Source organism: Thamnophis sirtalis, unplaced genomic scaffold, assembly GCF_051295495.1.
Source record: "Thamnophis sirtalis isolate CommonGarterSnake01/CBP01778 unplaced genomic scaffold, rThaSir2_p1.2 scaffold_2, whole genome shotgun sequence".
Taxonomy (NCBI): Eukaryota; Metazoa; Chordata; class Lepidosauria; order Squamata; family Natricidae; genus Thamnophis; species Thamnophis sirtalis.
This window is the reverse complement of record NW_028261382.1, coordinates 69547960-69571859: the sequence shown is the minus strand read 5'-3', so window position 1 is coordinate 69571859 and position 23900 is coordinate 69547960. Positions and strand designations below refer to the sequence as shown.

Below are 23900 nucleotides of genomic sequence, written 5' to 3'. Positions count from 1 at the left end.
TTTAGGGAAAATGAATCCTCTTCGAGGGTGTAGTGTTGGACAACAGAAGAAAAAGATGTAGCAGATCATTGCAGTCATCATTGCAGATGACTGCAAAATGAGCAAACTGTGGCCAGGTAGCTGTGAAGGCAAACAAAATCTGGGATGCACCACTAGAAAGAAAACCAGCAGGAAAAAGGAGGTCCTAATCCTGCTATAGAGAGAGCTCAGACCCCAGGACCAGGGGTTGGCGACCCCTGTTCTAGAAGCGAGTATTTTTAATATTAAGCAAAACTCATGAATAACCTCAAACTGTTTGGAGGGAAGATCAAAAGTCGTCATAGAAAGAGTGACTTCACAAAAAGAATAGTGGAAGCTGGTTAGCGGGTCAGTCATCAGTAACTGACTTTAAACATGCTTGGGATAAGCACGTGTCTATCATCTGTTAAAAAATAAATACAAGTTTTAAAATTAATATAAATAAATAAAACAAAAAGGTATAGTTCATATCAATAGCAGATTTATATATCACATCAGCCCTCTGAGCAGTTTACAATGTCAGCATTCTCCCCCCCCCCCCCCCAAAAAACAATCTGGGTCCTCCTTTTATTGGCTTTGGAAGGATGGAAGGCTGAGTCCTCCTGGAAGAGCCGGAGTGGCACAGTGGTTGGAATGCAGTACTGCAAGCTCCTTCTGACTGCCGGCAGCTTGAGTCACACCAGCTCAAGGTTGACTCAGCCTTCCATCGTCTGAGGTCAGTTAAATAAGGACCCAGACTTTTGGGGGCAATAGGCTGACTATAGCGCTTAGAGAGAGCTGTAAAGCACTATGAGTGCTGTTGCTATTGAGCTGGTCAGGATATAACTGACAGTGGGGATGCAATCAGCCTGCAGTGCTGCGTTCTGCTCACTGCAACACCACAGTTCCTGGTGATGGACCAGCAGTTCTTTTGCCATCGTTTTCCTATGTTTCTATATAGCAGCGCCATATAACTGAGTAGTTTTGCCCTGGCTTGTTTGCTCCCTCAAAGGCCAGGAGGGGTGGAGTAAGAGAGCACCAGGAAATCCCAGCATTAGGGTTGGCTAAATGGGTAAAAAAGGTAGGGACCAACCATAAAGAGTGTGTGTAGTACAGGTATTTTGCGATGTACAGCCACAATTGGACCCAAAATTTCTGTTAACAGACATTGGTTAAATGAGTTTTGCCTTTCTTGCCACAGTTAAGTGAATCACTGCAGTTGATCATTAGTAACCCGATTATTAAGTGAACTCTGGCTTCCGCATTGAGTTGTCAAAAGGTTGCAGAAGGAGACTGTCAAGCCAGCCTCCCTCAGCAACCAAGAAAGAAACCACTTAACTCCATTTTGCAGAATTAAGAGTACTTTTACTGATTATGAAACGATAGCAGCTAAGCAAAGCAAGGTCTGAGGCAAAAGTGCGCGAAATCATACATATTAACATTTGTCCAACCCCCTCACCCCGGTAACCCCCATCCCATTGTCCAATCTGCAAATCCCTCAGGTGTCATATGGGTTTCATCTCCAAGGAGCATCATCAGGTTGGTATGCAGGACAGTTATCCTTGACTAACTAAACACCAGTCTTCAGCATGTGCAGTAGATGGTGAGAACAAAACTCCCTTTTAACAATCTCCCCTGTACCAAATCCTCCCCTCCCAAATACCACCCCCCTCTCGTTGCAATAGCAGCCAAAAGCAAATAGCGAAGCAGAGGCTGACATCCGGCCCTCCTTCAGGAAAAGAAGTCATTCCTGTAAGAAAAAAAAAACAATAGAAAAGATAACATAAATTATGTACATTTCAGATATAATCAAGGCTTATCAGGGTACTTGGCGTAGAACTTTTTTTTTTTTTAATATAAATATTTTATTCACATAAACACATCAACAGAAACAGACACATAACTTAAAACAACATAGGAACAATAAGTTCCATCATATATCATACAGCAGTTCCGTATCGGTTTCTTTGCAGTTAATGTTTTCCCTTCTATACATTTCTATCTTGCATTCATAATCTTATTCGTTATCCATTTTTATGTACAATTCTATATTTATTTATACTTAGCTATTTATAACCAAATATTATTTACCTATATTGTGCTTTATATTTTTACTGTCATTTATTCTCTTACATAAAATTATAGGTATACATTCACATAATTATTCTTTTTCTTTGCCATTCTTATACTATTGTTATTCCATTTAAAAGGTTATAAGGTATAGTTTGGATTGCTTTGTTACCATCCCTAGCACCTGCTGTATCACCACCTTATTTTCTCTTTCTTTTCTTTTCTCCTTCCCTCCCTTCTCTACTTCCTTCCTTCCTCCTCTATTCCCCTTCTTCCTTCCCTTACCTCTCCCCTATTCCTACCCTCTTTCTTCTCCTTCCTACCCTCTCTCCTTCTCTTTCTCTCTCTTCCTCCCTCCTCTCCTTCTCTTTCTCTCCCTTCCACCCACCTCTCCTTACCTCTTCTTCCCTTACCTCTCCTCCACTCTTCCTCTTCCTTTCCTACTATATCTCCTTCTCTTTCTCTCCATTCCACCTTCCACTCCTTTTCCTTCCTTCCTTCATCCCTCCCTTCTCTACTTCTTTCCTCCTTTCCTTCCTTTTTTCCCTCCCTTTCTTTTTCTATTGTTATAGGTGTCTTTTTCAAATCCCAGTTTATGTTTTCTTGAGGATGATATTTCCACAAACCCATATAGTTTCATATCATTTCCTTTTTTCTCTTTCGTTCTACAGTCTATATGCCAGCTATCATCCTGAATTGATTTCACCAATCTTGACCCTCTTGTTTTACTTATAACTATTATTTTTGAGTATTGTTATATTCATTCATTGCTTTTTGTTTCTTTCCTCCATCCATCTATACCATTTATCCCATATCTGGTAGAATTCTGATTCTTCCTTTCCCTGTATTTTATTAATTTATCCATTTTGGTACAGTCCATATTAAAAACAATTGAAGAATTGGCAGATCAGAATATGAAAGTTGATTGGCTAACTTACCTCCAAATTAAAACTAAATACAATAAAGATACTAAAATATATGGCATTGAAACAGAACCACACGAATTGGATAAAATTATTCAAAGTCCTGACAGAAAGATGATAGGGAGAATATACAAATTCCTCCTGAAGTATCAAATAGAAGAGGAAATTGTGAAAGAACAAATGATAAAATGGGCATCGAACTTTGGCTATAATATTGAATTAGACAAATGGGAAAAATTTTGGGGAATAAATTTAAAAATGACACTATCAATTCCATACAAGGAAAACCAGTACAAAATGCTTTACAGATGGCACCTGGCACTATCAAGGTTGGCTAAAATCTCAACAAATACCTCCCCCAAAATGCTGGAAATGTGATTCGGTACATGGAACATATCATTTATGGTGGACCTGTGAAGAGGCAAAAAAATTCTGGAAAAGGATCAAAAATTGGCTGGAGGCAATAACAAGGGTTAAAATAGATTGGAAACCTGAAGTTTTTCTATTAGGAATTATGTCAACGAAATACAATAAAGAAATACAATATCTAATACTACATATGCTTACAGCAGCAAGGATCGCTTTTGCCCAGAAGTGGGAAAACAAACTAACCCCAAATGAAGATGAAATAATAAGAAAGATTATGGACGGCGTAGAATTTCTGTAAAAGTCTAGAAGCCCTAACATGAGATTTATCCACCCATTCAGCCTGGGAGGGGGGGAAATGCTTCCAGGACACTAGATACTGAATTCGATTCCTATGTTTCCTGGAGTCCAAGATTTCTTTAACTTCAAAATGCTGCTCTCCCTCAATAAGAAGAGGAGCAGGGGGTGCAGGTAGGGGCGCACGAAAAGAAGAAGTGTGCTCTGGCTTCAACAGGTTCACATGATACACAGGATAAATCCGCTTAAGATGCTTTGGTAATTCCAATTGTACAGAAACAGGATTAATGATTTTCACAATAGGAAAAGGACCTACATACTTAGGTACCAGCTTTTTCGATGGGGTAGTTTGCAGAAACCTAGTGGACAAAAACATGCGATTCCCCACTTTGTACTCTTGGCTTCACCCTCTTTTTATCAGCCTGTTTCTTGTGCGCCTGGTGAGCAGCCTCCAACGCCTTGCGGGTCATGGGCCAAAATTGGCAAAGTTGATCACTCAGAGAGGAACAAAATTTGTGGTTTCTCTTGAGGTAACTCAGGAATTGGTACAAAGTCCTGCCCAAACAACTCTAAAAGGGGTCAAGCCGGTACTGCTGTGCACAGAGTTGTTGTACGCCACCTCAGCATGTGGTAGCAGTTCAGCCCAGATATCTTGGTGATAATTGATGAAACACCGGAGATACTGTTCCAAAACAGAATTAGTCCATTCACAAGCCCCATTAGTCTGGTGGGCGGCAGTGACGTGCATTCGGGAGGCAGAGCCTCACCACTCTCATCATGAAAAGAAAAAAAATGTAAAAGGAAAAAGGCTGAGGTAGTTGCTGGCAGAGTCACAGTGGATGACTCTGCTTAGTGCTTAACTGTTTTAAAAAGCCTCTTAAAAAGTGCCCTCTATAGGAGGAGGCGGGAGAACCACGTGCCTCATTTAGTCTGACTTTATGATCACTTGAGCAGAGTTAAACAAGGGTTAAAAGCCGAAAAATTCCTTATGTAGATGGGGCACGTGGTTCTCTTGCCTCCTCCTGTAGAGGGCGTTTTTTTAAGAGGCTTTTTTTAAACAGTTAAGCAGAGTCATCCATTGGGGACTCTGGCAGCAGCTAACCCAGCCTCACCTCAGCAGTTCTTGCCTTTTTCCTTTTATATTTTTACATTTTCATGATGGCAAACGAGCAGAGTTGAAATCCTCTGTGATTGTGAAACAGCTGGAAAGGATATGTGGGTCGAAGGAAGGGGGAGGAGTTCAAAATTAATGTAATTTGTAAGTAATTGTAAGTAATTTGTGTGTGTGTTTGTTTCTTCACTCAAACAAACTCTCAATTTGAGAGCTTGTTTGAGAAGAGGGAAGATGGTAGGAGAGGCAGGGAGGGCAGCCCTCCAGCTTTCTCTGTGTCGGGGCAGCCCGCCAGCAGAGGCGGGTCTTTTACCCGCCTCTACTGGCAGGCTGGCACTTTCTTTTGCCCAGAGGCGGGCAGCTCAGGCAGGCAAAAAAAGGAAACGGCTTTTGCCCGCCCCACCTATATGTTGGACATAGCGACAGGGCGGGCAAAAGCCGCTTTCTTTCTATGTCGGACATAGCGGCGGGGCGGGCAAAAGCCTCTTTCTTTCTTTTTGCCTCACCAGCCATAAACTTCACCGCACATCACTGTTGAAGGAGCTATCAATGGACTTCATTGTCAAATTGCCAGAGAGTCTAGGAAATACTGTGATTTCGGTAATCACTGACCTGTTTTCCAAATAAGTTCATTTTGTGCCCTGTTCCAAAACCCCATCAGCTAAGTTGTTGGCTAAGTTATTTATTTCACATGTGTACCGATTACATGGAGTGCCTGAACGCATAATTTTGGATACGGGAGTCCAATTCACCTCCCTCTTTTGAAAGGAGTGTCTGAAGTTAATTCGCTCCACCCAGGGACTAGGTTCTGCCCACCAGTAACGTGCGGTGAGGTTTATGGCTGGTGAGGCCATGGACCAGTACCAGTCCATGGATCAAATGGTACTGGGCCACCCAAAGAACATTAAATTATTTCCATTTTATTTACTATGGTGTATTTCTCTCAGGTTTGTTCAACTTTCCATGGATGAGAGGTTAACCGGGAGCTGAGAGACGTCACCTAAAGCCGCACCAATACCGCGCGTGCGCAAAATATTGTGATATTGGGGCACTCTTCTCTCTGTTCACCAGTACTTTCTCATGTTTAACAGTGCTTGATGTACGTGTATATTGTGTTTGCTCAAATTTAACCAACAAATTAGCAAAAATGAGTACAAAACAGACGTCGTTAGAAAGTTTCCTTGGGAAAAAGAAAAAGCCCAGTGAAGAGACAAAAGAAGAGCCTTCAATATCAAAGAAACATAAAACTTATAACAGACAATACCACGAGTCCTACTTGAAATATGGATTTATCAGGACAGGTAAACACACCAACCCTGCTCTGCATAGTTTGCTGTGACCAGCTCTCTAATGAGGCAATGAAACCTTCAAAACTGCTTCACCACTTGAATGCCAAGCACCCTGGATTAAAAGACAAGTCCCTGGAGTATTTTGAAAGAAAAAAAAACGGGAACACGAAGGACAGAAGAAATTTATGAGGGCCACCACATCAATAAAGGAGAATGCACTGAGAGCATCATATTTGGTGGCTAACCATATTGCTAAGGCTAAAAAGCCATTCACTATCAGTGAAGAATTGATCTTGCCCTCCACTAAAAACATTTGCCATGAACTTCTAGGAGAGGCTTCTATGGAAAAGATAGCACATGTGCCTTTGTCGGCTAGCACTGTGACTAGGCGCATTGAGGAAATAGCCAAAGACATTGAGACACAATTGTTGGAGAGGATTAATACATCACTGTGGTATGCACTCCAGGTTGACGAATCTACAGATATCGACAACAAGGCAATATTACTTGTTTATGTGCGATATCTATATCAGGAGGATGTGCATGAGGATTTCTTATGTGCACTATCTTTGCCAACCAACAACACAGGAGCAGAACTGTTCAAGTCACTGGATGGTTATATATCAGGACAACTAAAATGGTCCTTTTGTGTCGGCATATGCACAGACGGAGCTGCTGCCATGACTGTCTGGTTTAACTGCTGGGATTAAGGAGGTTGCACCTGAGAGTGAATCTACGCATTGTATCATTCACAGGGAAATGCTGGCAAGCTGAAAAATGTCACCAGAATTTAACAGCATATTGATTGATGTCGTTAAAGTTAGTAACCACATCAAAGCACACACGCTTAACTCGCGCCTGTTTGAGCAGCTTTTTGAGGAGGTGGAGGCAGAGCATAGATGCCTTCTCTTTTTTTATATAGATTTTTTATTGTTTTTATTACACACAGAGAGAAAAAAAACAAATCATCTTTCGTTACATCTTGTAGAAAGCATGTCCACTGGTTACAAATATATTTCGTGCGTTTCTTCCACAATCATTACCTATACTTCATTCAAATTAAGTTGTACATTTTAGAATTTATGTATTTTACTATCACTGCATTTGATTACAGTTACTTAAACTTATTTTTTTCTAAAATCATTTATATTTAAAGACACAACCACCTATAGGCATACTTTCACAATCTCAATGAGTCTACCGTAACTTTACATCTTTATAACATATTCTAAAAGAGAGTCAATTAGTAGGATATCTAACATTCCCTCCCCTCCCCCCCAACTCACAAATTAGCACTTCTGTCCGAATTACTTTTACTAGTACAACACACCTGTATATATCATTAAATATTATCCATTAACATTTCCTTATTATTATTGTAGTTAACTAAAAATTGTTTACTATTTATCTCACCTCTCCTCTGTTCAGACCCAAAAGAGATTATACCTTTATAACCAGCTCTCAACAGAAATTTATTAATAAGATTTATAGGTCTTTTCCCTAATCCCAAATTGCAATTTATATCTGGTTTATTTTACTAATTAAGGTTCTCATTTCATTGTTATTATCTTGATTAATTACATGTCAACAAAATGTTTAGAATCTAGGACACTCTAAGAGATGTTAACATTTCTACTTAATAATCACCAAAAGTATCCATTAACATTTCCTTATTGTTATTATAGTTGAAAAAAAAAAGAAAAATGAATTCTTTACTATTTGTATCACATCTCCTCTCTTCTGACCCAGATTAATTTACCTTCATAACAAGATCTAGACAAAGGTTTGTTAGTAAAATTTATAAGTCTTTTCACCAGATCCCAATTTAGAATTTATGGCCCAATTATTTATCTTAATTAAGGTTATCATTTAATTATTAATATCATAGTAAATTATATGTTAACGAATAAACATTCAGTGATAATCTAAAACAGTCTGCAAGATACTAAAATCCCTACTTATTCCTCATCAAAAATTCGCTAGTTTTTTTTAATCATCAACTAGCATTATCACCAGTGTCTTTCCAGTAGCGGAATGGTCTTATCTCTCTCAGCTGCTGTTGTGTCAATTCTCTTTTCAGCTCCTTTCCAGAGTTTTGAACTTCTCTCTGCACTTCATAACTTAGAAGATCTCTCATGTAGTTTCATTGCCCTGGAGTTGTTATTAACATAAGCTTAACTTTGATTATCAAACTTATTTCTGGATAGGTTTGTCTTCTTAACTCCATCCTTTTGGCTCTTTTTTTTCCTCCTAGATCTTGAAGTTTAGGGTAAAGCTCCAAATTGTCAAAGTCACTTTTCCAGCTTCCCTTCTTTCCACTTTCATTCACATTTGCTTTATTAGTAAGTTCATCTGTTAACTTATCTTTGTTTTCTGTATTTTCATTCTCGTCTTTAATTTTTGGGGGTCCAACCCCATCATCTTTTATTGTGATACCCCATAGTCTATCCCATTTCTTGTCAAGTCTCTCAAATCCTTCTAAGATATTTTGAAGTCCATCCAGGATATTTTGAACTTTTAAGTTTTCCTCATCTGAATATTGATCATTTTTCCAAAAGAAAAGAGATGTAAAGAAAAAAAAATTCAATTCAATTCTGCCACTCTAGCCTGTCAAGAAGGGAAAATTTCTTGAAGAATGTATCTATATTTAAGCATAAATTCTTTTGTAGTTTTCAAAGTAAAAGGGTTCTTTCCTTTTTCTTTCCTTTTCCTTCTTTTGCCAAAATATTTCCCAAACGCACCTGTTCATGCCCTTGAGTCTTTATCAGGTTTTATAAACAAGCTCCAAACCCTTCCTTTGCAAAGTCAGTGAAGTCAAGTAGGAGTGAACGAAAGATACATTGTTTCAGGGGAAAAAAAACTTCAGGCTCAGGCTTCCAGCTGGCAGATTCAACTTTTTTTTTCTATATACCTTTTCTTCAAGTATCTTTAATATGCTTTTATAACAAGTAGAAGGAGGAATTTGTTAAAATAAAAAAAAAGTTTTAGTTTAAGCCAAAAGAATTAAGGTAGTAAAAAATAATGAAAAAAAATCAGTCCATTCGCTTCAAGCGGGGAAACAGGAAAAGTTGCAATCACTTCAATCCACAAAAGATCATTACAAGCAAAAGTAAAGAATTTTCTAAGACAGTCCAATAAGGATTAAATTCGCTGTTTTATTCTTACTTAGAGAACTAATATCTTTAAAGGAAAAAAAGTTTCTTAGGGCAATCTTCTGAAAGTAAGAATAAAACCTCACCAGATGGAACACTTTCACTTCTTCTTTCCTTCTGGAGCTGTCTCCGTCTATGTCAGCCTGGGGGCTGCCTGTTTGCCGCCGGTTGGAAGGGATTTCCTTGGGTTGACCAGGGACTTTGCGATGTCCCTGCGACCAGCAAGGTTTTGTCTTCTTAGTCACTATCTCTTCGGGACGGTTTAGGTCCTACCGGACCGTCCAGGGGCAAAAGTGTCATTGGCAGACTCGGACTGTCGAGTCCGCACGATGTATCATCGCGGCGTTGGTTCAGCCTTCTCTTATATACAGAAATAAGATGGTTATCCAGAGGAAAATCGCTAACCAGAGTATTTGAATTACGAGAGCCATTGCAAAGATTTCTCTCAGAAAAGAAGTCACCGCTGGCAGCACATTTCAGTGACAAGGTATGGGTCGCAAAACTGGCTTACCTGTGTGACATATTCAGCCTGCTCAATGAACTCAATCTGTCTCTTCAGGGGAAAATGAGAACTGTTTTCAAGTTGGCAGACAAAGTAGCTGCATTTAAAGCCAAACTGGAGTTGTGGGGATGGCACGTAAACAGAGGCATTTTGGACATGTTTCAGACATTAGCGGGGATTTTAGGTGAAACTGAGCCTGAGCATTCATTCTCCCAGTTGGTGCACGATCACCTGTCTCTGCTTTTAAAAGAGTTTGAGCGCTACTTCCCAACCACAAAAGACCCACAAACTGGTAAGAAATGGATCTGAGACCCATTTGTCAACAAACCAGGCAAATCTAGCATGTCTGTGCAAGAAAAACATCAACTGCTGGAGATTGCAAATGACGGCAGCCTTAAAACTACGTTCGAGACAACAACTCTGCCGGTGTTCTGGATTAAAGTCATGGCGGAATACCCTGAGATTGCCACCACAGCACTTAAATCCCTATTGCCATTTCTGACATCCTATCTGTGTGAAGCGGGTTTTTCTGCAGTGACAACAACCAAAACAAAACAACAGAATAAACTGGACATAAGCAACACACTTCGGTGTCATTGTCTCCTATTACCCCCAGATGGAACCATCTCGTTGCAAAGAAACAAGCTCAGGGTTCTCATTGATTTAGTGTTCTAGTGAGTTATATCATCTAGCTCAGGAGCCACTTCCTCATTGAGCTCTGCTATCCACTGCGCAGCCTCCTTTTCATTCATCCCCATTGCTATCTCTTGGATCAACTCTCGATCAGATGGGTATTGAGGTCCCACTTGATCAACATACGCCCATACTCGATTCAGGAAATAAGCCAGCTTATCTGGGGACCCATTGAATGTTACACGGAACTGTGAGGGTGTGGGAGGAGGGGGCGCTGGTGGTTGAACAGGGGCAGCTTGTTGGTTTGCTGCTGGGGGTGGTAAGCCCCTCCGCTGACCCACACCCATCGGTTGGGCAAAAGCCTGGAGAGGCATTGCTGGGGGGGCTGGACCTGGTAGCGGTCCCATTCTCTGGGTTTGCCCAGGAGCAGTTATCTGCTGGAAGAGGGTAGGCGTCCATTGACATTGAGCCCATCCATGAATGCCCACCCTTGGTTTGCTTGATTCATGGGTTCGGAGTCACGCCTTTGCAGCTGTGGGGAGGTGCATGTGTTCCAGGCCTCTTTCTGCCAGCTGGATTGACCTCCCCTAATTGGAGGGGGGTCTGGTTGCACTCCAGTAGGAGGGAGGGGTGCTGATGTGATTGCTCTAGGCATCAATCCAGCAGCAAGGGTGTGGGTTGATTCATAGCTACTTTATGGAAGGAACTCACATCTCCGCTCCACTTGGCAGAAATTTCCCTGTGAGGAAAGAAGAATGTGGGGGGTGCCAGGTTCCACTGAGGGGTCTCTGAAGATGGGAGCGTTTTTATTTCACTCACGTTTAGCCGTAGGAAATGGTCTGGGAGGTCCATTAGAGAAGGGCTGCGTGAGGGCGGCTGAGTTCTCCATTCATCAGAACTTCTGGTAATCACCCAGTCGTCTGTCGAAGTTTCCCTGGAAACCCCCTCTTCTTCTAGCAGGCATTCCTTAGAAGTCATAAATCTTGATGCCTCCTCATGGAATTCCTTTCGCCGCGCCCCCAATTCTCTAATCTCTGCAGCTTCGATTAATTCCTTAAAAGGCACCTCTTGTGTCTTGACCAAATTAATTGAGCCGTCAAAATTAGCTTTCTCTGCAGCATGTTTTTCTTCCTCCATCTTCACTGAATTTTCGTACTGCCCAGGGTTGGGTCAGAATTGGGATTCAGTACCCCCTGACAGCTTCCCAGCTTGGGATGCTGGTAGCTTATCTTAGTGGAGAGTTGGAATGATGTTAGTGTTCCAAATGTCATGCAGAATTAAATCAGAGTCGAAGGCAAAACTATGCTTAAAGTTCCAATTTAATAAGGCAGGCATGTTGGCATCATGCTGTGGGATTCCAACTCTGGAAGTTACATCAGAATCCCACCCAGTTAAAAGTTCACGATCTTGCCCCCACACCCACAGTCCATCACATGGTCCAATCTTCTTCCACGCTAGCGTCTACGCCTAACTGCTTCCGGTCAGATGTAAAGGTTTGGGAGACAAAAGATGACCTTGAGCTTCTAGGAAGGAATTTTTTATTTTGAAAACAACACATTCTACCCTTTGCTAAATCCCCGCCCCCTTTAATAAGAGTGTGGCAGGCCAAAGAACCACTGCAGGCCTGACAGCCAGCATTTTTGCTTGGGCGCCAGTAGAGGGCACTTTAAGTTCTACTGGGATGGTCATGGGGCCTTACCAGATGGTCATCATCGGAATCAGTTTCACTTTCCCCTGATGAGGAGGACAGTTCATCTCCCCTCGGGATGGGAGAGAATTGTGCAACTGGTTCCACCCCTTTCATAGCGGTGTCCTTCCGGTTCCCAGGTTGTTTGTCTGGCTTCCTCTCCCCCATGGCAGGGAGCTTTGGGCCAATCCTGGAGTGACAATTTGCTGCCCAGTGCCCCTCCTTTCCACATCGGAAGCAGATGGTAGACCAGGGCTTGCTTGTAGACTAACTTTTTCCTCCTTTCAGAGTTCCTTTGGGGGGGGAGTCAGGAGGGGTAGTTTTCTCTTTCTCACTGTCTTTGCAGTGCTTATCTCTGGCTAGATCAATCTCCATGTCTGCTGCCAATTCGTACCAGCATTGCAAGTTATGGGGGGGAGGCTGTTTACACAGTTTTGGTATATATCTATGTTTAAGCCATCCATAAAACTGTCCATTAAAGCTTCTTCCGACCCACCACATATGCACGGACAATTCACGAAACTGTATGTATTTAACCACTGGGTTCTTTCCCTGGGTAAGGGTTTTCATTTTGGTTCTGGCCTTCCGCTCAGTGAGCGGGTCATCAAAGTGTTTTCTCAGGGTGGCCATAAACCTATTATAGTCTCTCAGCAGAGGAGAGTCATCGTTATGCAGGGCAATCATCCATGCCACTACCTTGTTCTCCAGCGCCATGGTAACAACTCTTACCTTGGCATATTTGGTGGGGAGATCCTCTCCGAACTGTTGCATGAAATTCCAGACTTAGATCAGGAAAAATCCTAGCTCCCTTGGGTCACCTCCAAATTTTGCACCAAGCGAAGGAACTTTTGCCATTCGGCGTCTGCAGGGGGCAGGGCCTCCTCTTGGAGGGGCTCTTGCTGCTGCTGCTGCTGCTGCTGCTGCTGCTGCTGCTGCTGGGGCTTCCCCATCCTGATCAGCTCCACTGTCTGCCCCCAGGACTCCCCTTGGGCGAAACAGGTCTTCTGCAGCGCTCTCCTCTAGATCTGGGAGATCAGCTTCTCTTTATGGATTTGCTCTCGCGTAAACGTCATCTCTCCTAAGCCTCCTGGAAGAATTTCATAACCTGGGACATCATAAGGTCCTCGTCAGGCAGCTGCCGGTTGCCAATGTCGCCTTATGGTAACTCCAGCTGGACTTTCCTCAGGGTCATACTTCTGTCCCACTCCCAATACCACCTCGGGTGGATGGACCTTTCATCCAAATTCAGTTCCGCCATCCACTCCGTCTCCAAGGGACACGAGGATCCAGCCGCCCCCATGTTGTCTTCCTGGTCGCTGCCTGGGTAAGACATTCCTTTGAAGGTTTTGGATTTATTTACACTCCCCTCGGAAGGTATTAGCTCTGGGTTGAGTGCAAAAGTGAGACCTTGCTTAATGTCAAGCTGGCCTCCCTCAGCAACCAAGAAAGAAACCACTTAACTCCATTTTGCAGAATTAAGAGTACTTTTACTGGTTATGAAACAATAGCAGCTAAGCAAAGCAAGGTCTGAGGCAAAAGCATATGAAATCATACATATCAGTATTTGTCTAACCCCCTCCCCCTGGTAACCCCCATCCCATTGTCCAATTTGCAAATCCCTCAGGTGTCATGTGAGTTTCATCTCGAAGGAGCATCATCAGGTTGATGATGCTCCTTCGAGATGAATATATATAGGTGGCAATTGTTTACTATCTGGAGGAAAAGATCAATATAGATGATGTCGCAGCAAAAAAAAAAGAAAAGAAATTGACATTGCAGATGATTATGCAAAAAATGCAAGTAAGAATAGAGATTATTGAAAAGAGAATGGAGAATATTGAACAAAGAACAGGAAAACCAGATGGAAAAATTGAGGTTATCCACCAAATGGTGATGAAATATGAGGACAGATTTCCAAAAATTGAAGAAAAAGATGAACAAAGAGATAAGAAAATTGGAGATATTGACAATAATTGAGCATGGTTGAAAAAGACAAAAGTGGAATATTGGAATGGGAGAGCGACAGATCAGAATTCTACCTTAGATTCCAGAATACAGAAGAAGAAAAGGTAGAAATTTGGCAGAAGCAACGATAGAAATTCTGGCAGAAGCATCAGTGATAACCAAAGGTAAGTTGACGGAAGGAACAGACAAGGGGTTTCGAGCCTTTACAAGATATGCAGTGAAAAACAAGTTGCCAAGAGAAGCCCATAAAAGATCTAGTAAGAAAGTAATTAGAACACAAATACTACAAATTGCAAGAGATTGCCAAGCACTCCTCTGCAGGTGGCTGCCCTGACCAAGTAAGGAAGGGCAGAAAATATATATCTCTTCCCTAGGGAAGAACTGTATGGTAGGAAATAATGGAAGGTTTACAAAATAGTTATCTGCTTTCCTGTTTCTGCTAGTAGAAGGCAGAAAAAAGTGGACAAATATCCATTGCATTTGTTTCTATTCTTGATTAAATGTAGTTTATAGACCAAAAGGTGTTTTTTTTAATCAGGGAGTGTGTGATGCTTCAACCAGACTCCCCAGTAATGTTTGTTTCTCCAATCCAAAAGTCCCATCTTTTGTGATTTTGATCTGGGTATGAAGAATACTGAAGAGAAAGACGGGGGGGGGGGGTGACATGAGAGCAGCCTTGTAGTATTTAGGGGCTCTCATAGAGAAAAGGGGCTCAACCTCTTTTCCAAAGTACCAGAAGCAGGACAAGAAGTAATGGTTAGAAGAACTTGTGGGCACTCCATCACTGGAGGTTTTCAAGAAGAGAAATGGGAGCTATTTGTCCAGAATTATAAAAGGGTTTTCTGCCATGGGCAGGGAGTTGGATTAGAAGACTCCTTATCCTTTCTAACCCTATTATTTTATGTTCTGTTTTGTATTTAAACTTTCTCAGAAACATGAGTTACCGTGCATGTTCATAACACCTCCCTCTGTCCAAGGAAAAGAGCCCTCTAGGCAAAAGTGTATGGTTAATGATGTGTAACTCACAGGACAGGAAATTGGAGTGTAAAATTTACAGCTTAAAATACAGGAAGATCAACAGAACAATAAAAAATCCACGTACGAATTGCTCCTGTGGGCTATGGTTTTACTGTCCCAGATGGAGAGGCAGCATGATAGAGAGGTTAATATTTAACACATGCTTTCTTCCCAATTTCAATTCATCATGTATTATCAGAATTGCAACTTACCTTCATCATGTCGAGCAATTGCAAACCTCTAGTAGGTAATGGAACAATAGAACTAAGAGTCAGATGGTCTAGGCCATAGGTGTCAAACTCTTGCTGTCATGCTGCCATCATGTGATGTTTTGCAACATTTCCCCCCTTCATGGAGCTGGGGTGGGTGTGGCCTGCACATGATGCATCCGGCCAATGAACTGCAAGTTTGACACCCCTGGTCTAGGCTGTGGAGAGCTGTTCAAGACCATCTTTGGTCATGAAAGCTTTGGAGACTTTCAGCCCAACCTGCCTTACAGGGTTGTGGGAATGCTCTAGATCAGTGATTGTGCATGGGTGTGCTATCACACGCAAATGCCTGCCAACATAAATTAACTCCTCCCCACCCACCTGCGCATGTGCATCCGATACCTCCCACACACATGTGTGCATGACCCCTACCCAGACTCCAGAAGCTTTTCTGAAGTCTGGGAAGGGCGAAAACAGTCTCCCCTGCCTCCCCAGAGGCCCTCCAGAAGCCAGAAATGGATTGTTTCCGAACTTCCAGTTGGCCCGTTGGGCCCTTTTTTCGCCCTCCCCAACCTCCGGAGACTTTCCTGAAGCCTGGGGAGGGTGAAAATGACTTCCCCAGCCCTCCAAGAGGGTGAAAAATCAGTTGGTCAGCACGTGCACATGTGCCAGAGCTGATTGCTGGCATGCCAGCAAATATGGTTCCACATGCCACCTGTGGCACACATGCCATAGGTTCACCATCATGGCTCTAGATGAAAGGGAGGTTGTAAGTTAGTGAATTATGAGCTGGAAGATGAGACAGACCAAGGCTCACATTCTAGCAAGACCCTCTGCCTTTGTTTCATGGTTCTGAAGTTTGTTCTGGTCACACTATACAGGGTGTGTGAGCAACAAAAGCCACACATGCAAGGCAGGGCTGCCTCGGAGCCCCTCAAAAATTAACCCCATTGATTCTGACATCACTAGCAGATCATGCTTGCTCTTCAGCCAATCGGCAAGGCTGGTTATTCACTGTGAAAGTGGAGGGGCTTCTGAACAACATTGTCCCCCAGTCTGTAGGCATCTGCTCCACTTGCTCCTTGCCTCCTGCTCACGATTCAGTGTAAACTTTCAGAGTAGCTTCCCACCTGCCAAGCTAAACGTTTGCATCATGGTGTGTAATGGGTGACTAAGCACACATTCCTGATTTAGAGATTCAGACAGTGCTCCAGCATTCTTCCCAAAAGGTTCAACAGACGGGTCGGGTGCAAATATCAAGCAGGATGAGCGCACTTCAGCAAGTGGTACAGTTTTAAGTTTTATTTTTGGGATCAGCAGGTTGACTTAGCTATTCTTCCAGAAATCCATGGAACATAATGGGGCGTTACTCTTCTCTTTTCTGGGGAAGCCAGAAACTTGCGGGAGGAACCTCATCACATTTCCCTGGGTGATGGGAGCTACTCTCCAAAGCAACAAGACAGCCACAGTCTGCCAGGTAGGGGGAGGGTTGCTCTTCAAGGGAACTAACTTTTTAAAAAACATGTTGAAAAACTCTTCAAGGGAAACAGCAGCTGCAGTTGTAATTTTTAAAAGTTGGCTAAGCATCTGTCTTGCTGCAGTAATGCCAATGCTGATTGCTCCAAGACAAAAATATGGCAGAAGTTTCATTCTTTTGATGGCTGTTAGGAAATGGTCCTTGTAGGAAGACTTCAAGGTTGGTGAACAGGTTCAGGTATTTAACATTCCACATCCCTGAAATGCAGGGGGTGAACCACAAAATCTCTAAACAACAATAAAATTCCTTTGACAAGTTTAGTAGGGAGTTGCCAGTCCTCAAACTTCCCTTTGGCCCAGTCAAATGTGGCAGATCATTCCCTAGAGTCTCCCCAGCCTTGGAGTTAAATCTACCGCACCCACCACACAGAATGAGGCAACTATTTTAGGAAATGAGCTGAATCTTGTGAGTTGGGGAGGAGGGAGGGGGTCATTTTTTATTTAATCCCCTTAATACAATCAGCATTGCTTTAAACCCATAATAATGAGCCACTTTGTATATAACTAAATAGAAATATAATTTACATAGTTATAAAAACTATGTATATAGATATAGAACCCCTGTTAAAATGCCAAGATAAATAACCTAAGAATATTTTCCACCTTTAATGTGTAAAGTACAATTGAAAAGCAAACTGAAATCTTTTAGGATAAAAATGATAATTAAAAACTTACAATAATGTGATTGCATAAAGTTGACCCAATAAACTAATACTTTGTTGAAGCACCTTTTGATTTCATGACAGCGTTCGGTCTTTTGGGGTAGGAGCATCTCAGCATAGCATGTCTTGCCTTGGGAATCAGCCCCTCTTCCTCACAAAGGAGCTCACAAGTCACCCCACAGATTTTCAATTGGATTCAAGCTGGGCCATTCAAAACTGATTTGATGAAGCCATTCTTTTCTTGGTTTGAAGGTATTCTTTTTGGATCATTGTCATGTTGAAAGATGAAATTCCTTGTCAGCTGTCCCAACTTGCTCTCCTGAAAAACTCTCAGGCCCATGGTTAGCCAAAAGTACAGTTTACTAAAGCCAAGTGGTTACAGAAGAAGCACAGCTAGATTTGGGGTTTTCATTCCTAAAGCATTCTTCCTACTTCCCACCTGGTCATCAAAGAGTGTCCAATTAGGTGCTAACAAATTGTTTGTGTAACAGTTCCTGTCTTCATGGGGTGATTGGTTTTACATTAGCAGGATGCATGGTTTTGATTCCTCATGCTAACCCTCCCTTTTTCTCACCCCACTGATCTCTCCCTTCCCACCTCTGTTGTATATGGCAGGCTGTCAGCAGGAATGCATAGCATAGATTAAAAATGGCAGCTCTGACATTCCTCATCTTCAGCATTTTAGTATAGGCCTAAAAGTTTTGTGTCAAAATTGATTGGCATTTGGAAGTGACTTCTGGTTTGCTCGGAGGGTCATTTTGACTGCTCCGAAGGCTTCAGGAAAGCCTCCTGAAGGTCCCTGAAGCCTCCGGAGGGCTTCCGGGGGTGGGGGTGGGGGAGGTTGTTTTCACTCTCCCCATGCTAGTATAAAGCCTCTGGAGCCTGGAGAGGGCGAAAAAAGCATGCAAAAATGGGGGGAGCACCTATAGTGTGTGTATGCACACTGGGAGGTTGTGCATTGCATTATGGGTGTGGCACGCCTGCACTCCCCCCACTTACGGCACGCAAGCCAAAAAAGGTTCGCCATCGCTGGTCTATTGGATTTTGGGGATATTCTATTTAATCTTTCTTTTAACTTTTGTAATATGTGTTCTTATGTTGTACGCCGCCCTGAGTCCTTTGGGTAAAGTGACCAGATTTTAAGATGGATAAAGCGAGACACCATTGACAGGGGGGTGGGGGGAAGCTCGGAGCACCTGAGCTGTAAAAAAAAAAAGAGGGCTGTAAAACCATGAAGCGTTACTCCTGCTGCCGCCGCCTCCTCCTCCTCCGCCATGCTTTTGAGGAGCCATGGGGCCTTTTTTTCCTGCTCCCGCCCCATCCGCCACCTTCCTACTGGCTCCCGCGGCCTCATGGCTTCTCAAAAGCACGGCGGAGGAGGAGGAGGGGGTGGCAGGGGTAACGCTTCATGGTGCTTTTACAGCCCTCTCTGAACAGTTTACAGGATGGAAAGGGGAGGGAGGAGAAGGAAGGAAGGAAGGAAGGAAAGAAGGAAGATAAGGTAGGGAAGGAAAGAAGGAGGGAAGGAGGGAGGGAGGAGAATGGGAGAAGAAGGAAGGGAAGGTAGATAGGGAAGGAAAGGAGGAAAGGATGAAGGAAGGGAGAAGGAAGAAAGGAAGGAAGGGAAGGTAGATAGGGAAGGAAAGAAGGAGGGAAGCAGGAAGGGGAGGAGGGAGGAGAAGGAAGGAAGAAAGGAAGGAAAGAAGGAGGGAAGGAGGAAGGGAGGGAGAAAGGGAGGAGAAGGAAGGAAGAAAGGAAGGAAAGAAGGGAGGGAGGGAAGAAAAGAGGGGAGGGAGGTGAAAGGGAGGAAGGGGAAAGGCAGGAAGGGAAGAGAAGGGAGGGAGGGAGGAAGAACCCGGCTTTCCCGAGAACGGTCTGCTCTGGGCTGGGAAGGGCGAACCAAGAAGTTTAGACAGGACTTCGCTGGCGGTTGCAAAGCAGACTCCCCCCAATTGCCTTCCCCCAATGCCCCCCAACCCTTTCAAAAGGCACCCCCATCACCAGCCTCTCCCAACCAGATCCCCGCCTGCCTCCCCTCGGCTCACCCTGACCAGGTTGCTGATGGTGGCTTGCATGGCATGGCTGCAGGGAGAGCGGCGCCCAAGAGAAGCGGGCAAAAAAAATTCCGACGGCTGAGCCGCTTGGCTCGGGACCGAGCACTGGAAAATCGGGACTTTTTGAACACACCATGGGATGCAGGATAAATTTTTAAAAAATTGGGACTGTCCTGCCAAAAGCGGGACGTCTGGTCACCTTACCTTTGGGAGAAGGGCGGCATATAAGTCCAATAAACCTAAACCTAAACCTTGCTGGCTCAGCCATGCAGACTGAGCACTTTCCTTTCATTGGGGCTGCCGGCACTGACAAACTCCCTCCTCTTGTCCCTTCCTGGGTGCAGAGGGAAGGAGGAAGGAAGGAAAGAAGTAGATAGAAATGAGAAGGATGGAGACAGAGAAAGAGGTAGGGAGAGAAACTGGAAGAAAGGAAGTAAAGAAGGAAGAAGGAGAAGAAAGTAGGCAGGGAAGGAAGGAGGGAAGGGATGGAAAGAAGGAGGAAGAAAGGAAGGAAGGAAAGAAAATAGAAAAGAGATGGGAAGGAGACAGGGAAGGATAGGAAGGGAAACAAGAAGGAAGGAAAGAAAGAAAGAAAGTAGATGGAATGAGAAGGAGGGCATAAGGGAAGGAAGGGAGGGATGGAGGGAGGGAAGGAAAATAGGAAGGAGGTGGGAAGGAGGCAGGGAAGGATAAGGGAGGGAAACTGGAAGAAAGAAAGGAAGGAGATGGGAATAAGGGAGGGAAACAGGAAGGAAGGAAGGAAGGAAGGAAGGAGATGGGAATGTGAAGGAGAGAGGCAGAGAAGGGAGGAAGGGAAGGATGGAAGGACAGAGGGAAGAAGGAAGGAAGGAGATGAGAAGGAAGGAAGGAGGAAGGAAAAGAAGGAAGGAGATTGGCATGAGGGAGGAAAGCAGGGAAGGGAGGGAAAAGGGAAGGAGAGGCGGAGAAGGAAGAGATGGAAACAGGAAGGAAGGAAGGAGATGGGAATGTGAAGGAGAGAGGCAGAGAAGGAAGAAGGGGAGGGATGAAGGGAAGAAGGAAGGTGATGGGAATGAGAATGAAGGAAGTGGGGAAGGATAAGGGAAGGAAAGAGGAAGGAAGGAGATTGGAATGAGAAGGAGAGAAGGAAGGAAGAATGGAAGGGTGGAAGGAAGGAGATGGGAATGAGGGATGGAAGCAGGGACAGAAGAAGGGAGGGAGGTAGGAAGGAAGGAAAGGAAGGAAGGAGATGGGAATGATGAGGCAGGGAAGGAGCGTCAACTTCTGCCGCCTCCTGGGCAGGGAAACACCACCAATGTCTGGGATTGGGAGTAGAAGGCTTTCTTTGATGTGCCGTGTGCGCGCGTGTGTGTGTGCGTGCGCACACACACACACACACACACTATTCCAAGCTTGGAGACTTTTATCCACATCTCAGTTTACAATCTGTCAATCATGCCTGAACTTGGGGAGAAGGCCCTTTCCTTCCTGTGCCAACTCAGTGAAGCGGTTGACGTGATGTGCCAGTGCCTGGAGGCTGTCGGGGTCTGGATGGGGGTTAACAAACTGGCGCTCAATCCAGACAATACCAAGTGGCTGTTGTGTTTCCCACCCAAAAATTTGGCTAGTACTCCATCACTCAGGCTGGGGGGTGAAATCTTACGCCCCTCAGACAGGGTTCGCAATTTGGGAGTTCTCTTGGACCCACAGCTGACCTTAGAACATCATTTGTCAGCTGTGACCAGGGGGGCATTTGCCCAGGTTCGCCTGGTGCACCAATTGCATCCCTACCTGAACCAGGAGGCACTCACAACAGTCACTCATGCCCTCGTGACCTCAAGACTGGACTACTGCAATGCGCTCTACATGGGGCAGCCCTTGAAGAGCATTCGGAGACTTCAGCTCGTCCAGAATGCAGCCGCGCGAGCGATTGTGGGTGCACCTCGGTACACCCACGTTACACCTATCCTGTGCGAGCTGCACTGGTTACCGATTGGTCTCCGGATACGCTTCAAGCTGGTAGTCATCACTTATAAAGCCCTTCATGGTATTGGACCTGGGTACTTGAGAGACCGCCTGCTGCCAAATTACCTCCCAAAGACCCATTAGATCACACAGATTAGGCCTCCTCCGGGTTCCGTCTACTAGCCAATGTCATCTGGCCACTACCCGGGGGAGGGCCTTCTCTGTGGCGGCTCTGGCCCTTTGGAACGAGCTCCCCGCAGAGATTCGGACCCTCACCTCTCTCCAGGCCTTCCGAAAAGCCGTTAAAACCTGGCTGTGTCGGCAGACCTGGGATCAATGAGTTCCCTTCCCCTCTCGAATCGTGTGGCTGTTGGTTGTTTTAAATGCCCTGTATACTTTTGGTTGTAGTTTTTGTGTTTCCCTTCCCCTCCTTGGGTTTGTGCGCCGCCCTGAGTCCCGCTGGGAATAGGGCGGCATATAAATAAAATGAACCTTGAACCTCAAACAAGTCCCCAAACTCGGAATGCTGTGTGTGCGCGTGCATGTGTATGGGTGCATGGCTGCCAGCCGTTTGGGGAGGGGAGAAGCTTCTGTGTTTTTATTTTCCATTTTCATTTTCATACAGTCACATATATACTGTGCATAACTGGGGACATATAACATTAAACAATAAACACACCCATTCATCTTATCAGCAGTACCCCCCAAAATAGAAACCCAATGTACCTCTTCGACCCTCCATACACCCTTTCTTTCGCCCCCCTCCAACTTTCCATCTTCCCTCCATCATTCCTCTCTACCCTACTTCCCCTCCCCCTCTACCACTCCTCTCTCCCGATTCACTCCCTCCCTTCCTTCGCCCCCTCCCTCCAGTCCTCTCTCCCATCCTGTATTTCTACAATCTATTAATATATTCAGCTTGTCCTATTTTTACAGTGGAATTAAAGAGCAACAGTATACAAGTGCAGTCACGTTACTTTAAAATCTAACACATACTATGTATCCCCGCTCCCCCTAACACCCCACCTGCCTTCCCCCCCCAACTTCCCAGAGCCCGTAAATGGTATAGATTTTTAACAAACACAGTCTAAAATATATTAAGACAAAGGAAATAAAAAAAAGAAGTTAATAACATCTCTGCATTGAACTCAGCTTCTTCCTGTTGCACTAGCTATGGACAGTTTAGATTATTCCTAATCTTGAGCATAGGCTATCTGTAATTTCTTAGTCCCATATTTGTTTTGTATATAGTCAATCATTTTTTCCAATCTCGTTTATATCTCTCATTTGAATGGTCTTTAAGATATGCCGATATTTTCGCCATCTCGGCTAGGTTTGTGACTTTCAATGTCCATTCTTGAGTTGTAGGCACGTCTTTCTTCTTCCAGTATTGCGCCACCAACAGTCTTGCTGCTGTTATTAGGTGCAGAACCAAATTAGTCTCTACCGCTGTAAAGTCCGTACATATGCCTAGTAAAAATAACTGGGGAGTAAACTTTATCCTTCTTTTAAAGATATTTTGCATAATCCACCACATTTTTATCCAAAATGCCTTAACCTTTTGACAAGTCCACCATATATGAAAATATGTAGCATCGAGAGAACCACATCTCCAACATTTAGGCTGTACATTCGGATACATAGAAGCCAGCTTTCTAGGATCTAAGTGCCATCTATAAAACATCTTATAAAAATTTTCTCTCAGGTTTTGTGCTTGTGTGAATTTCACATTTCTTACCCATATTCTTTCCCATATGTCCAACATTATTGGTTCTTCAATATTTTGAGCCCACTTTATCATACAATCTTTAACTAATTCTGTTTCCGAATCCATCTGTATTAGTACATTATATATCCTCTTTATATGCATTAAACTTTGATCTCTTATTTGTTTAAACAAATTATCCTCAACTTGGATAAAACCAGTTTTTTGGTCTATTTTCCACCTGGCCTGTAATTGGCCATACTGGAACCATGTTTGAACTACCTTCTCCTCTTTCAATACCTCTAAAGATTTTAGTTGTAGAACCCCCCTTTCGGAAGTGAGAAGTTGTCTGTAGGTGGTTCTATCCTGTTTTTGTGCTATATTCATATTTTCAATTGCATGTCTAGGAATTGCCCACATGGGTAACTTGTCATTTAGTTTATATTGATATTTTTTCCAAACCTGCAGTAAAGCATTTCTTAAGATATGACTTTTAAAATTCTTATCCAATTTTTTGTTGAATAACAGGTAAGCATGCCAACCATATACCAGATCGTGTCCCTCGATATTCAGTATTCTATCGTTGGTTAAATGGGTCCAATCACTAATTGCGGATAGCGCCACTGCATCATAATATAATTTTAGGTTAGGTAATTTCAAGCCTCCTCTCTTGCGTACATCTTGCATTATTTTCATCTTTACCCTCGGCTTCTTTCCGGCCCATACAAATTTGTTGATACCCTTCCGCCATTCTAAAAGATTTGCATCTTTTTAAAGTATA

The 23900-nt window shown here is 43.5% G+C and overlaps 1 protein-coding gene across 1 annotated transcript in view; it reads left to right on the top strand.

The window, feature by feature from the left end:
• Positions 1–14006: 14006 nt before the first annotated feature.
• LOC106553071 (solute carrier family 2, facilitated glucose transporter member 11) overlaps positions 14007–23900 on the top strand; it is a 34096-nt gene continuing 24202 nt past the window's right edge. The window contains exon 1 of the mRNA XM_087703493.1: positions 14007–14096. Coding sequence (XP_087559619.1) covers positions 14007–14096 — 90 coding nt within the window. The remainder of the gene's footprint in view (positions 14097–23900) is intronic.